The sequence below is a fragment of the Balaenoptera musculus genome, chromosome 4 (genome assembly GCF_009873245.2).
Source record: "Balaenoptera musculus isolate JJ_BM4_2016_0621 chromosome 4, mBalMus1.pri.v3, whole genome shotgun sequence".
In the NCBI taxonomy this organism is placed as follows: domain Eukaryota; kingdom Metazoa; phylum Chordata; class Mammalia; order Artiodactyla; family Balaenopteridae; genus Balaenoptera; species Balaenoptera musculus.
Genome location: NC_045788.1, coordinates 21,889,406 through 21,904,499, shown reverse-complemented (window position 1 = coordinate 21,904,499; position 15,094 = coordinate 21,889,406). Strand labels below are relative to the sequence as shown.

The 15,094-nt window shown below is 42.2% G+C and overlaps 1 protein-coding gene and 1 pseudogene across 2 annotated transcripts in view; one reads left to right on the top strand and one right to left on the bottom strand.

Moving 5' to 3' along the window:
* The window catches only part of SLC25A36 (solute carrier family 25 member 36), a 42,445-nt gene extending 32,060 nt beyond the window's left edge, over positions 1 to 10,385 (bottom strand). For both annotated transcript variants that reach the window (XR_005019660.1, XM_036849968.1), the window contains exon 1: positions 10,110 to 10,385. Coding sequence is in view for 1 of the 2 variants with exons in the window: in XM_036849968.1 (XP_036705863.1) it covers positions 10,110 to 10,150 (41 nt within the window). In the remaining variant the exon portion in view is untranslated. The remainder of the gene's footprint in view (positions 1 to 10,109) is intronic.
* Positions 10,386 to 10,683: 298 nt separating this feature from the next.
* On the top strand, positions 10,684 to 14,540 carry LOC118894525 (annotated as a pseudogene).
* The last annotated feature ends 554 nt before the right edge of the window (positions 14,541 to 15,094 follow it).

Here is a 15,094-nt window from a genome sequence, read left to right as displayed (position 1 = left end):
CACATCAAGTTACAGCACTGCAATCTTTCATAATACTGGAGACAAAGATCTCGTGAATTTCTAGAAAGAACAAAAGGTCGCATACACAGGAAAAGTCATAATAGCATCACATTACTCAACAACTGCAGAAGGTTACTTATTCTAGAATTCTATGCCAAACTTAACTATTAAGCAGATACAATAAGAAGTTCCCGCTGGTAAGGAGACATGGGGGAAGGGAGCAGGGAAACGTTGGTTTTTATTGTCTTTCAGCAGCTTTCTTTAAAACTATATGTATACATTTATTTTAAAATAAATGTTTAATCATAATTTTAGCAGTAAGTATCCTTTAAAAACAGCATGGGTTTTTAACTGCAGAATGTGGTTGATGTTTCTGGGACCCAATGGACTCCATGAAAAAATGATGTATTTGTGCCAGTGTCTTTGACTCAGAACTCCAAAATAAATCCAGAATCTTGACCACCTCTCACCATTTCCACCCTGGTCTAAGCCACGATACTTTGTCGAGGTTACTGGAGTAACCTCCTAATTAGTGTCTCTCTTTTTCTACCCTTACCCCACTCCCTCCGATGTATCTTCAACACATAAGAGTGACTGTACTAAAATCTTGTCAGATCAAGTCACTCCTCTGCTCAAAACTTTCCAAAGACTTCCTATGTCATTCAGAATAAAAGCCAAAGTCCTCACAATGGCCTACAAGATCTAACACAATCTGATCTTCCCTGATTCCTCCTGATCTCATCTACTATCCACCTTCTCACTCACTCTGTTCCAACCATACTGGCCTCTGCTCTAATTCTAATTATTAGAGTTTAACACACCAAGCATGCTCCTGTGGTATTGGAGGCTAACAATCATCAGTTCGAAGGGAGATCAAAGGATAAAGAGGCTTTCTGATATCCGACTATCCTCAAGTCTCACTGGTTCTACATTCTAAACTTCCTCTTATATTTCCCCTCACCATCCTCACTGCAAGTGCCTTAAAGCAGGGCCTCATTTTATTTCTAGCCTTCTAGCTGGTCCTGAGTCCCTTCTGATCCAGTGATGTGGCCAATGTGTCAAGATCAATTGCAAGGTGTCACCAATGTAATTTGCTACTAACGAAAGTACTACGTTGGATGCTTTACTGTTAAAAGAAAAAGTTACAACTCAAAGTCTCTCACTCATTTGCTTTAAATGCTTTGATTAGCAAAGAATTCCAAGGAGAGAATAGCCAAGTTTGATAGCAGAAGAGCATATAAATGTGTTATTCTGTAACATCAAAAATCTAGAAAGGGAACTTCTCTGGTGGCGCAGTGGTTAAGAATCCGCCTGCCAATGCAGGGGACATGGGTTCGAGCCCTGGTCCCGGAAGATCCCACATGCTGCGGAGCAACTAAGCCGTGCGCTACAACTACTGAGCCCGCGCTCTAGAGCCCGTGAGCCACAACTACTGAACCCACGTGCGACAACTACTGAAGCCCATGCGCCTAGAGCCCGTGCTCCACAACAAGAGAAGCCACCACAATGAGAAGCCCGTGCACTGCAACTAAGAGTAGCCCCCGCTCGCCACAACTAGAGAAAACCCGCGCGCAGCAATGAAGACCCAGTGCAGCCAAAAATAAATAAATAAATAATTAAAAAAAAAATCTAGAAAGGGGGTTTCTAAGGTTATGAATCAAATAAAACTGTTAAATGCCCCTATACCCTTGGTATATCCACGTTAGAAAACCTCAACTATGTATTCTTCATAAAACTATTTGGATCAATGCTAATTTTAAAGTTTCACAGGCAAATGTCATACCTTTTAAAGATATGAGGCCAAGGTTGCTTGGTGAGAGGTTATCATATAACTATGCATTGATTTTAGAGAATATTTAAGAATTGTTTAACATGGTTATCATGAAACACCTTTACAAGACATTTAAAACTATTCTATTTTCATGATGTTTGAGAAATTATACAATAAGTAAATCAAGTCACCCCAGGAATTTACTGGAATGTAGACACATTTTTAGCCTATGGTAATTTGGGAGTGTAAATGTCTCAGAACTTTCAAGTGTTGCTTCTACTTGTTTACTGTATATAATGAAGATAAAATTTTTTGACATGCCAGGGGTTCTAACTACTCAAGGGCTATGGATTCCTTGAGTAAAGCAACGGCTAAAAGCTGCTTAGAATGGAAATTTTTTTTTTTTTTTTAAGCTAGGCACAATGTAACCAAGAAACTGGTTAAAAAAACAAAACAAAAAAATCTGGGAAAATAGATCTTTAAGAAAGAGAAAGGATTCTGAGGGCACTAAAATACTCTCCCTCACCCAAGTTACAGCAACACAAAAATCAGAAATGTGGGAGGTTGGGGGAAGATAGGGAAGGGGAAAAAGAAATTTTTCACTAAGTAAATATGAGTAACAAGCAGATCAGTTCAGCCATGATGCCAAGAGTCATAAATCCCTAGGTCAGTGCCGATGCAAAACCTGATCAGCAGGATAGCCCCAAGGGCCTGAACCACTAGATTCAGTTCCCCTGGCTTTAGAGAACTTTACTAGCCACACCTATGGAGGAATTTAAGGTGCCCCAGGTTTCTGCTAAGGAAAGGATGGGTCAAGGAAAAGAAACGGGATTCCAAGACTGTGGCTGTTACACATATACCTTTGATTCTGATCTTTTGAGCATGTATGGATCAGGACACTTGTTTTGAATAGGCAAGATTAATGTATAAATGGACAAATCTATTCTGACTGGGTCCACAATATTTGTGTGTATGTGTGTGTACATATATACACACATGTATATGTATATGTAGGTACTTTAGAAATATATTTCTGTTAACATTAAACAAAACTATTTTGTCAGACAACTGCAGTGTCTAGCTTTGTGAAGCAAAGTGAATAGGTTAAAATATTTTGTCATTTTTCTGCTGCAGGTAACACTCCCCTGTAATTTCCTAATTAGGGCATTAGTCAAATTAAGAAATACCACTAAGAAAGAGATTCATTAAAATGTTAGCTATAGGGACTTCCCTGGTGGTCCAGTGGTTAAGAATCCGCCTTCCAATGCAGGGGACAAGGGTTCAATCCCTGGTCAGGGAACTAAGATCCCACATGCCACGGGGCAACTAAGCTGCGTGCTGCAACTACTGAGCCCACATGCTCTGGAGACAGGGCGCCACAATTAGAGAGAAGCCCGTGTGCAGCAACGAAGAGCCCTCCTGCTGCAACTAAGACCCGACACAGCCAAAATTAGATAAATAAATATTTTAAAAAATTAAAAAAAAAAAAAGAAATGTTAGCTACAGAGTTTTGCAATCTCAAAACATGTAGCCTGTCTCTGAAATTCCATAAAAATCATTTAGGAAGTCTTACTAAAGATTGTTTCTCTGATAGTATATTTGTAGAGGTTATTTCTTCTGAAGCTTTAATGTTCAGGCAAGAAACAAGTTCTTGAAGAATGAAGGACATAGTCTACATACTCGACAGACTAACTTATGAAAAGTCGGATATAAGAGTGGTTGAAAATAATGGTATTTGGCTGGGGGGGTACATGTAGTGTTTCTCATGCAGGAAAAAAATTAACAAGCTAGGCTTATTCGAAATGCTAAAGCAAAATCAAAACACTGATAAACTGAAAAAAAAGAAAATGTTAACCAACAACTTTCATAAACATGGAAACACAGAGGAAAGCCATTATCATACAGCGTAAGATGTAGATGTATAGTCTTTAATGTAAGGAAAAACAATGATATCAGGACTAAAATTCACTATAGAAGCGAAATATGCTGAGGGTATGTGGTAGTTTTAGTGCAAGTAACCCCCCCCCCGACCCAAATTACTGCATTGTTTCTTTGATCCCCCTTTGCAACAAATCTCAAAATCCTATTTACTGTCTCTAATTTCTCTCCCACTCCCATCAGATTTCCCTCCCCCTGCTCTGCCTTGGAAACTGCTGATCAAGGTAACCAAAGGTCTCCACAATTGTTAAATTCAATAATTAATAGCTCTCAGACCTCATCTTAATGGACAATAACATATGTCCTTCCTAAATACTGTATATTTGTTTCTTCATTTGACTTTCAGAACACATTTTCTTGGTCACTTTTTAAGTCTACTTTGCTGGTTCCTGCTCTTCTTCTGATCTCTTTTGCTGAAATTTCCTCTCTTCTGCTCTATATTCACTCCCTTAGTGACCTCGTCTAGGCTCATGTCATCATCTATGTTCCACTAACTATTAAATGTGTTCTCTCTAGTCCAGAGCTCCTTCCTGGAGTTACCTAATATATTCATCCACCTAAACAACTGGCTTTTTGACTTCTCTACTTCTCAAATTTTCGTCTTAAATGGAACTACATACTGATCTTCCCCCACCCCAACCTTATTCCATCCACAACCTTCCCATCTCAGTTAACAGCAATTCCCTCCCTCTAGGTGCCTAAAGTAAAAACCATGGAGTTATTCTTGACTTTTCTTCACACACCACATATAGTACATTACAGCCTTCTCTGAAGAACCGTTACCTCTCATTTTGATTACTCCAGTAGCCAAATCATTTCCCTACTTCTGGCCCTGCCCTACGTACAGTCTATTCTAAGCATGGTGCGACCAGAATTTGGCTTTAAAACTCCTGCAATGACTCTTCCCATTTCAGAAAAAGAGCCAAAGATCTTCAATGGCCTAACAATGGCCTACTACTCTGGCTATACTTGCCTCATTTCAGTGCTCCTACCCTACTCAGGGTCTTTTCACTGCCTGTTCCCTCTGAATAGTTAACTCTCTCCTCTCCAGGTCTTTGTTCAAAAGTCACCTTCTCAAAAAGACTCCACTATCCTCCTACTTGAAACTACAGTGCACCCCCATTATTCCCCTTTATCCTACTCCACCTTTTCCCCAACCATGGCACTGAAACCTTTTAATTAATGATATAATTTACTTAGTGTAACAATTCAACACCTCCTTTCAGATAACTGTGGATATTTTTCAATATTACATTAAAACTGGGCATGTGGTAGGCTCTTGAAATTAGCTGCAATATGGAATCTGAACTATACCAATAAACTTTTCATATTGTTACATTAAAATCCATTGCTTTATTTTACATTCTGAATCTTTATCTATGCACTACTCTATAACATCATGCATTGGTTATTTGAAAAATATTGGTTCACTGGATTATACAGGTCTTCCAAGTGTAGATACGTTTTGTGATACAATATTTTAAAAATTACATTTTCTATCTATTCAAGATTTCAAGGGACTTCCCTGGTGGCGCAGTGGTTAAGAATCCACCTGCCAATGCAGGGGACATGGGTTCGAGCCCTGGTCCCGGAAGATCCCACATGCTGCGGAGCAACTAAGCCATGTGCCACAACTACTGAGCCTGCGCTCTAGAGCCCGCGAGCCACAACTACTGAGCCCGCGAGCCACAACTACGGAAGCCCATGTGCCTAGAGCCCACGCTCAGCAACGGGAGAAGCCACAGCAATGAGAAGCCTGCGCACCACAACAAAGAGTAGCCCTCGCTCACTGAAACTAGAGAAAGCCCGTGCCCAGCAACGAAGACCCAATGCAGCCATAAATAAATAAATGATTAAAAAAAAAAAAAGATTTCAAAAATTCTAATTTTTGCTTGAAAACTCAAATTTTATCACATGGCAACAAATGTTATCATTTGTTGTGGTTTTCCTTGAACCAACAGGCCCACTTCCTTCATTTTTTGAGAAAATGTCTGCCAAACATTCAAGCCTGAATTGTCATAGTCTATCAATTGTTCTTTCAAGAGTGGTTCTCATGAAAAAAGACGCTAGTTCAGCTTGAGGCAGAAACAGTTGTAGAAATGCTTTACTCATGTTTCCCATTTGCCAAACAGAATATGAAATGAAGATGTATACTCAAGAGTCAAGATTTTTTTTTTTTGGGCCGTGCCACGTGGCATGTGGGATCTTAGCTCCTTGACCAGGGATTGAACCCACGCTCCCTGCAGTGGAAGCGTGGAGTCTTAACCACGGGACCACCAGGGAAATCCCAAGAGTCAAGATTTAAAACATTAATTTTTACTGCTTCAAGAACATTCTTAAGAGACCCTGTGTTTTTAAATTGCAAGTGCTAGTGACTACTAGCACAGTCTGGTGATGCTGCCTTGACGCATGCTAAGGTAACAGCGCTTCACCAGTCATCGCTTTGGCACCATCAGTCCAAATGTCAACAAAGTGAAAAGGCAAATAATGTGTTAGTATTTTTATGAGAAGAGCTTTAACGTCTCAGACCACCAAAAAGGTCTTGGAAACTCCCAGGGGTCCCTGACCCACAATGCTATATACTACACTAATCCCCTTACAGGAAAATAAGTTTGAGAATACATCAGGATAAGCAAATTACCTTAGTCTTGCAATCTATTAGTAAGAATTAAAATGTATTTTTAAAAAGAAAAAAAAGGTTATAAAAATTATGGAAATAAGGCTAATAAAAAAATGTAGACAAAGTGTAAATAAACCACATTATACTTTTAAGTAGTCTACTTCTGCACTGATTTTACAAGGAAACAGGTGAAGTAATTTAACAAATATTATGACAAAATTTCTACAGAATCGACGTTATCTGACACCCAAATGGAGTTTCTTACTGAATAAATGAAAAATGAATGGTTTGATAAATGGATTGATTAATTCCAGGATATAAAAATAAACCATTTCTTAGATAATCTGAAATTACTAACTATATGTATTAAGCTCTCACTGTCACAGGAGCTACAAAGGAAGGAAATTCATCCACTTAAATGTTGAAGGTTTATTCCTCCCATTTGAGGCAATCTCTCTCTCAAATGGAAAAAAACCCAAACTGCCTCTTGGTGGACATATGCAGCTGACACACAACTAAACAATGTAGATCTATCAAAGAATTTAAAAACATACCGCTTATGTCTTCACACACAAACATATAGTGTTATTAAAAGCATAGCTAAAATTAAATCATATTTACACCCTTTCCGGGCAGTTGTGAGTAGCCTCCGTAACTCAATCAACCTAACCGATGACCTTACAAACTCTGAATATTAACCCTGACAAAAACATAATGGGACCAAAGGGTGTGTTAAAGAAAGCACGAGTTATGCATGTGAGTCGGTCACCCAGACCCAACGTCCAGTGCTAGTCTGTTTCAAGTTTTCCTGATTTAATAATACATCTATAAGGCTACTAAAAATCTGAGATCCTGATAAACACATATTTGAATAAATACAATTATAACCATCAGGAAAACAATCCAAAGGCTCCTTCTTAAGACAATTTTTGTCTAAAGATTAAATGCCACTGTGAAAGGTTACTGGTTCTTGCACAACGGCTAATACAAAGATCTCTCTCCTTTTCTCTATCTTGTTATTATTAAAGTAAAAAATAAGTTTCCTAACTCCTAATTTACATAATTCTATCATGATAAAAAAATGAAATCTAGTTTTCTAAGAACGTCCAAAAAATAATTGCCTAAATATGCAACTTTGAGATATACTAGACATCTTCAATTAAGAACAATGTTACCCACAACTCAGTTTGCATTTCCATAATGCTTAGCATACAGACTTCCAGAATATTCTATAGAAATTTCATACAGAAATAGAAATTTCATACAGAAATCTATTCTAAATGATTTTATTTACTATAGAGCTGGGAGGTTCTTCAGAGATTATTTTAACTCTCATTTTACATGTATGAAAAGCTGTTTAATGTTGGGTAAGTAAATTTTTTATACCTTGGTATTTTCCCATATTTTGTTTTTAATTATTTATTTATTTATTTTTGGCTGTGTTGGGTCTTCGTTTCTGTGCGAGGGCTTTCTCTAGTTGCGGCGAGCGGGGGCCACTCTCCATCGCGGTGCGCGGGCCTCTCACTCTCGCGGCCTCTCTTGTTGCGGAGAACAAGCTCCAGACGCGCAGGCTCAGTAATTGTGGTGCATGGGCCTAGTTGCTCCGCGGCATGTGGGATCTTCCCGGACCAGGGCTCGAACCCGTGTCCCCTGCATTGGCAGGCAGACTCTCAACCACTGCGCCACCACGGAAGCCCGGTATTTTCCCATATTTTGAAGGGGCTAAACCAGATGATCTTTACCATCCTTCCTAGTTCTACTGTTTCTCTAAAAAAGGTAAGCCAAGTTTTACTGAAATGACTTATGAGACCACATATAAACATAAAATTGAGATGGGATGCAAAAGAAGAAAATTTATAAGGCTGAGTACCTATCTTGTGTCAGGCCCTATAAACAAGTACTTCATTTAATACTCTAAAAAACCTGCATATGTTAGGTTGTTTTTTGGGGGGTAGAGGGGCTCCTAAATCTATTTGGGTTTAGATGCTGCAAAAATGCCCCATTTCTGTTTTTAAAGAAAACGCTAACCATAAGGGCCTTTACATGCATTAGTAACAACAACGTGGCTGGCGATCTTAATCCAAACTGGGAAGTTAGTGCATCAAGCTAACATTTCAAATAAATGTGCCCTATTTTTAACAAAACTTGACACCTGAATCTTGAATGCAGAGCAATAAAAATGTTAGGACCTAGAACAGGGCCTTAGAAATCATTTAGTACAACTTCCTCATTTTACAGATGAAGATGAATTAAAATCAAAGAGCGTGTCCACTTTTCGCTCAAAATAGTGGCCAAAAAAGTAGATGTGTGGTCTCCTAACATTCAAAAATTACCTTATGATCTAGTTACAGGAGGGAACCCAATTATTTGCACAAGACATCTTTACAAGAACATCTACATGGCTAATGGTTTTTAAAAAATGATCTAATTTGCCAAGATTATTCTTACGTATCAGAATTATAGAAAGCAAACCCTGCCTAAACCCTGTCTCACGAATTAAATGAACAGTATTAAATGAAAAGTATTTTAATGCCAGAACACTGCCTGGCCCATAATCGGTGTACAATAAATGTTTCTTCAATGAACGTGCCAACTCAAGGAAAGTACTGTCATCACCGGCAATAGAGTCCACACGTTTAACTCCAATCAAGCCACTGTGAATAGAACCGCCGTGTATTACTTTAATATTATTAAAGTAGTCGATTTAAAAAAAAACCGTATGCTTTAAAGAGATGCGACTTTATATGGTCATAATCGCAGAGAAGAGCCTCAGCATAATTCACCGTAGCCATTTTTGATAAGACTATGATCCTACAGATAAGAAGTAACTCCTAAATTTAAAATTGCTACGACTCTCCAAATAATTTGGAAAGAACAACCTAAAAAGGAGACTAAACTGGCTGAACAAAAGATCTGCAGCACTCAAGCTGGCAATCAGGGAACTGAGACTTTAAGTTTAGTCTTAATGTTGTACCCATGGTAACTGCTGCCAAAGCTTCTGACCTCTGCCCTATCCCTCACTTTCTCCTTTTAAGCAGACGAAAAGCAGCGGGTGTGCAAGACGCCTGGTTTTCAGGAATAGAATCCGACCCCAGAAGCACTGCCGCTTTGTAGCGCATCTCGCAACCTGGAGAAAGGAAATTTTCCAAGATCTAGAAACCTACAGCTATTACGGGCGACAGAACCCCAAAGCCTTCCCGTTGGCGCCGGAAGCCCCCAGACGACCCACCGGGGCCAAGGAGGGCCCGGAAATCAGCTGCCGGAGATCCGAGGCGGGGCGTGAGCGACGTGAGGCAGCCCCGCAGCCCGCGCGCCAGGGACGGAAGGAGGAGGAGGCCCGGCGCCCATTTTGTCCTCGGCCTCCGCACTTCCCGCTCCACCCCCCCACGCCGCCCCGGCCGAGCAACCTACGTGAGGCCTGCAGTTACTGGCCTTCCGCGGCCCCGCATCCCCGACGTCCGCTAGGCCGCGGCGCGTGGACTGGGCCTGCGTGGACGCCAGCCCCGCCGGCCACTCCCTAGGCCTCGCTCCGGTTCCGCGGGCCCAAAGCCTGACATCCTGCCGACTTCGCCCTCCCACCCCTCCCCGCCTCAGCCTCAGTCCCGTGGGCTCCCTCAGCTCCCCCGGCTCCAGTCCCCGCACCCCTCCCCGCCCGGGCCTCACTCTCTCGGTCCCCGGCGCTGAAGCCCCTTCTCCCTTCTCGCCCGCGTCTCAGGCCACGGCCCTCGGCCTCAGCCCAGCGCACTCAGCCCCAATCTGCAAGCCCCTCCTGGGACGTACCCTCCGGCAAACAGATGCACCAGCGTGTCCCTCTGGCTCATTCTCTCTCCCTCATGTCCTCCGGGCGTTGAGGCGGGACGCGGATCCGGCCGCCGCGACGGCCGCAGCTTCCGCCCCAGACTGGAGCCGCACGGCGCCCCAGTGACGGCGACGGGAACTGACGGATACGCGGCTGCAGAAGGCGACCGGCGGGGCCCTCCCCGCCGCGCTGCAGCCACGCCGCCTCCCACCCTGGCTAGGTTTTCACCACCCGCGCTGGAGGACGACGCGGCGGCAGCGGGGGCGTGAATATTCTGACCCTCCCCCCCCCTCGATATAAACAGAAGCTACCATTGGTCCGCACTGCGTGACGTCAAGCAGCCGGCATGCCTCTTTCACGTGATCGCTAAGGGGTTTCTCAATGGAAGGGGCCGGGAGGCGGGGCTAGAGAGCGTGCCCGGAGGGTAGTGGGTCACCAGGTCCTCGCACCTAGTCCGCCCGCCCGGAGGGCTGCGCCGGGTGCCGCCTGGACCCGCGCAGACAAGCGGATTCGAACTTCACGCTACCGGCCCCGACCACGTGAGAAACGACCTGGATGCCCGGTACGCAAGCGGAGTTGGGACGCGAGCCTGCCCAGTCTCTGATTTACTTTTTTTAGACTATTTTTTTTTAGAGCTGTTTGACGTTCACAACAAAATTGAAAGGGAGGTACAGAAATTTCCCATTGGCCCCTGCTTGATTCACGTTTTAATAATTGGATCTATAACCCAACATTTATGCTTCCTGGTGTCTACCTCAGAGTAGCACTCAGTGCATGGAAAGGCTTGTACAGACACTCGTACAGGATCACAAATGGTGTTTACAGACAATGCTTAGTGTAGTATTCTATTAGTGTAGAATAAATATTCTTTATTTTAGAAAAAATAAAGAAAACTGGCATTTACTCATTTTTCTAACCAGCTAGTTTTTTCTTGAATATATATACAAGAAGGTCAAAGACTGAGGGAAAGAAAATGTTTTATCCCTCTACAACATGATTAAATATTTAAAATTTTTGTTAATTAGTAATTATTTCTAAGGTGCAGAAGTGCAGGAAATAATATAACACATAATCTGTATTCATCACCCACAATGAACAAGTGTTGATATTTCCCACCTTTTTGTTTGGTAACTTCCATTTCACCTGCAAGGTCCTCACCACACTTTCCCACCCATGTGGGATTATCCAGGGCTCACCTTCCTTTCCTTCCAGGGCCATTTCCTTCACGAAGTCCTCCCTGATTGCCTTAGCTCTCTATGCTCATTACCTGCTCCTAAATTCCCACAGAATGTACAGACTGCATGTCAATGGCAAGTGTGCATCTACTCCACAGTAAATGCTCATCTGTAAAATGGGCATAAGAATACCTACCTCACAAGGCAGTTGTGGGGACTAAACACCTTAAAATTATGTAAAGCACCACAGCAGTGCTATGTAAGTGCTACCTATGATAATTAGTAATATTATTTTACTGCATTGTATTCTTTTTTTTTTTTTTTTGCATAAACAGATTTCTTTTTTTGTTTTTTTAAATTTTTATTTATTTATTTATTTATTTATGGCTGTGTTGGGTCTTCGTTTCTGTGCGAGGGCTTTCTCCAGTTGCGGCAAGCGGGGGCCACTCTTCATCGCGGTGCGCGGGCCTCTCACTATCGCGGCCTCTCTTGCTGGGGAGCACAGGCTCCAGACGCGCAGGCTCAGTAATTGTGACTCACGGGCCTAGTTGCTACGGGGCATGTGGGATCTTCCCAGACCAGGGCTTGAACCCGTGTCCCCTGCATTGGCAGGCAGACTCTCAACCACTGCGCCACCAGGGAAGCCCTGCATTGTATTCTTAATAGCAAAACTGGCAGCAGCTAATATTGCTTGAGCACTTACTAATATGCCAGGCTCTGATCTACAGCATTCTCGTATTAAACTCTCACAACTGCCCTATGAGGCCATAGATATTATTCCCCCAATTTTTCATGAGGAGACTGAGATTTAGAATAATTGACTTGCCCAAGATTATCCAGTTCATCCAGAAAGAGATTGGATTTGAATCCAGCAGAATCTCTCTGATCCCAGAGCTTCAGTTAGTGAAGTAATAGCTGCACATTAGAGAGGGAAATTTTGGAAAAAACAAAGAAATGAAACTCCAAAAAGTAGAAATAAAAATTGACACCCTGGCCATACTTCCCCCAAACCCTTGTATTAACTTTTGGTGGGGGGGTTAGTTCTATCTTTGTTTACCGCAGTTTTATTGAGGGATCTTTCACATGCCATAAAATTCACCTATGTATAGTGTACAGTTTAGTGGTTTTTAGTATATTCTGATGGTCGTAGAGCCATCACCACTACCTAATTCCAGAACACTTTCCTCACCCAAAAAGAAACCCCACACTTGTTATCAGTCATTCCCATTCTCCTCTCTCCCTATCCTCTGCCAACCACTAATCTACTTTCTATGGATTTGCCTAATCTGGACTTTTCATATAAATAGAATTATATAATATGTGGTCTTTTGTGTCTGGTTTCTTTCACTAAGCATAATGTTTTCAAGGTTCATTCATGTTGCAGCACACATCAGTACTTCATTCCCTTTTATGACTGAATAATAGTCCGTCATATGACTATATCACATTTTGTTTATCCATTCTCAATTGATGGCCATTTGGATTGTTTCCACTTTTTGGCTGTCATAGATAATCCTGCCATGAATATTTGTGTGCAAGTTTTAGCATGCAGGTACGTTTTCACTTCTCTTGGGAATATACTTGGGAGTGTCATTGCTGGGTCATATGATAATTCAATGTTTAACCTTTGGAGTAACTGCCAGACTGTTTTCCAAAGTGCCTGCACCATTTTAGATGTATTTCTTTTAAGACAATGGCTGTAGCTCCATGTTTTTGGCATAGTGAATGCTGTGGTAATTACATTCAATGAAGCTTCTGAAACTGGTAAGGAGGGAGCCCAAGTTCTTATGTGGAGAAAGTTATTCCTGTAAGAGCAATAGCAATTCATAATGTGACCGTTTACTTTGGAACCTCATTCAGATGGCATCGTGGAAGGGGACTCTGCCCCCTGCACATTCCGTCTGGTAGCCCCTGGGGCCCCCCACTGGGGTGTGGTTGCTGAGGCCTTCATTCTTGTGCGGATTCCAGGGTTAGTTGGCTGTCATGTTTGTTGAGGTTCCACTGTACTGTGTCATCTGCCAGCTTTTTTATAATTTTCCTTCCTCATTCCTGTTGGCTAATGTCTTTAAGTGATTCCTTCAAGACCAGCACAAAGACGAGGTTTCTTGAGCCCTTGCCCCTTAAACAAGCAAGCTTCTAGGTGCTTTTCCAGAATGATATTAAGGCAGGGTGGGTGGGGCTAACTGACCTTGCTTTAGTGTCAGGCACACCTGTACCTCTTCCAGACCCCCATTCCTACCGAGGGGTCTTCTGGGAGCTGTAGTTTTTAACTGAAAATAGAAAGAGAAGCTGATGGGGAAACTGGGGGTGGCCACAACTGGTTGCTTGGCTCAAAACAAACAAATAAGCTCATTGTGAAGTAGAGGGGACTGCTACTCTATTTCCTGATTGGTACTAACCTCAAATTTTAATTGCTGCTGAACTGCAGGAGACAATCGTTCTAGACATGGCAGTTGAGGAGGAGGGAGCGATTGGAGGGGGGGTTGGTTTGGCATGCATTCCACACCTCAGGAACGTTATTGCATGTGGATTGGCTGCTTTTGGAAGACTATTGCCCAGAAGAAGTGTTTGGTTTTCACAAGCCAAAGATATACCAAAATATAGAGGGCTACTGTATTTGCAGAGCTAAATCCTCCAGTTCTCGATTCACTGACAGTAAACTCTATGAAAAGGACTTCCAGAGCTGCTTTTGGTTACATGAGACTTGATCAGGAGACATCTGTAATGCCTGTGTCCTGCTGTGAAAAGATGGAAGAAATTACCAGCAGGATCAAAAAAAAAAAACAAAACCAGAATCACGTGGTAGATGCAAGGGCGGGACCCAGTCTAAAGACTACACTGAAACCAAAGAAAGTGAAAACCCTATTTGGAAACAGGATAAAAAGCAACCAGATCAATAAACTGCCGAAGGAATTTAAACGTCGTAATTCTGATGCTCACAGTACCACCTCAAGTGCCTTTCCAGCTCAATCTCCTCGTTATAGTAACAGTCAGATGATGGCTCAGATACAGAGATGGCTTCTGGCTCTAACAGAATGCCAGTGTTTTCCATTTTGGATCTCACATACTGGATAAGACAGAAAATATGCTGTGGCATTATCTATAAAGGCTGTCTTGGGGAAGTCCTCATCTGACACACATCTATTCAAGTCTTGCTGCAGCAATAAGAAAGCAGCTGCTGAGAAGCTGGAGGAGCAGGGCCTAGAGCCTCTGCCCATCCCCACTCAGGAGTGGTGACTGAGGTTTATGTAGAAAGGAAACAAAAAACAATTTAAATTTTGGAAAACAAAGCAACAAAATGACCCTCCTATTTTTAACTTGGATACCTGCTGTTCTGCCAAAAGACGATTTCTAGAATAGTTGTGGTTTTTTTAATAGAGTTTTTAAAAAATTTATTTATTTTATTTATCTATTTTTGGCTGCGTTGGGTCTTCATTGCTGTGCGTGGGCTTTCTCTAGTTGTGGCGAGTGGGGTCTACTCTTCATTGCGGTGTGCAGGCTTCTCATTGCAGTGGCTTCTCTTCTTGCGGAGCACAGGCTCGCACGGACTTAGTTGCTCCAGGGCATGGGGAATCTTCCTGGACCAGGGCTCGAACCTGTGTCCCCTGCGTTGGCAGGTGGATTCTTATTAACCACTGCGCCACCAGGGAAGCCCTTAGGATAGTTTTGAGTAGGTTATTTTTCCTTCAGTTCTACAAACTCTGAAGCCAGTGTCTAGCTTACTAAAAGGAAAAAAAAAAGAAGTCTGCATAATATCAGGTTGGCCAAAACGTTCGTTCGGGTTTTTTCTG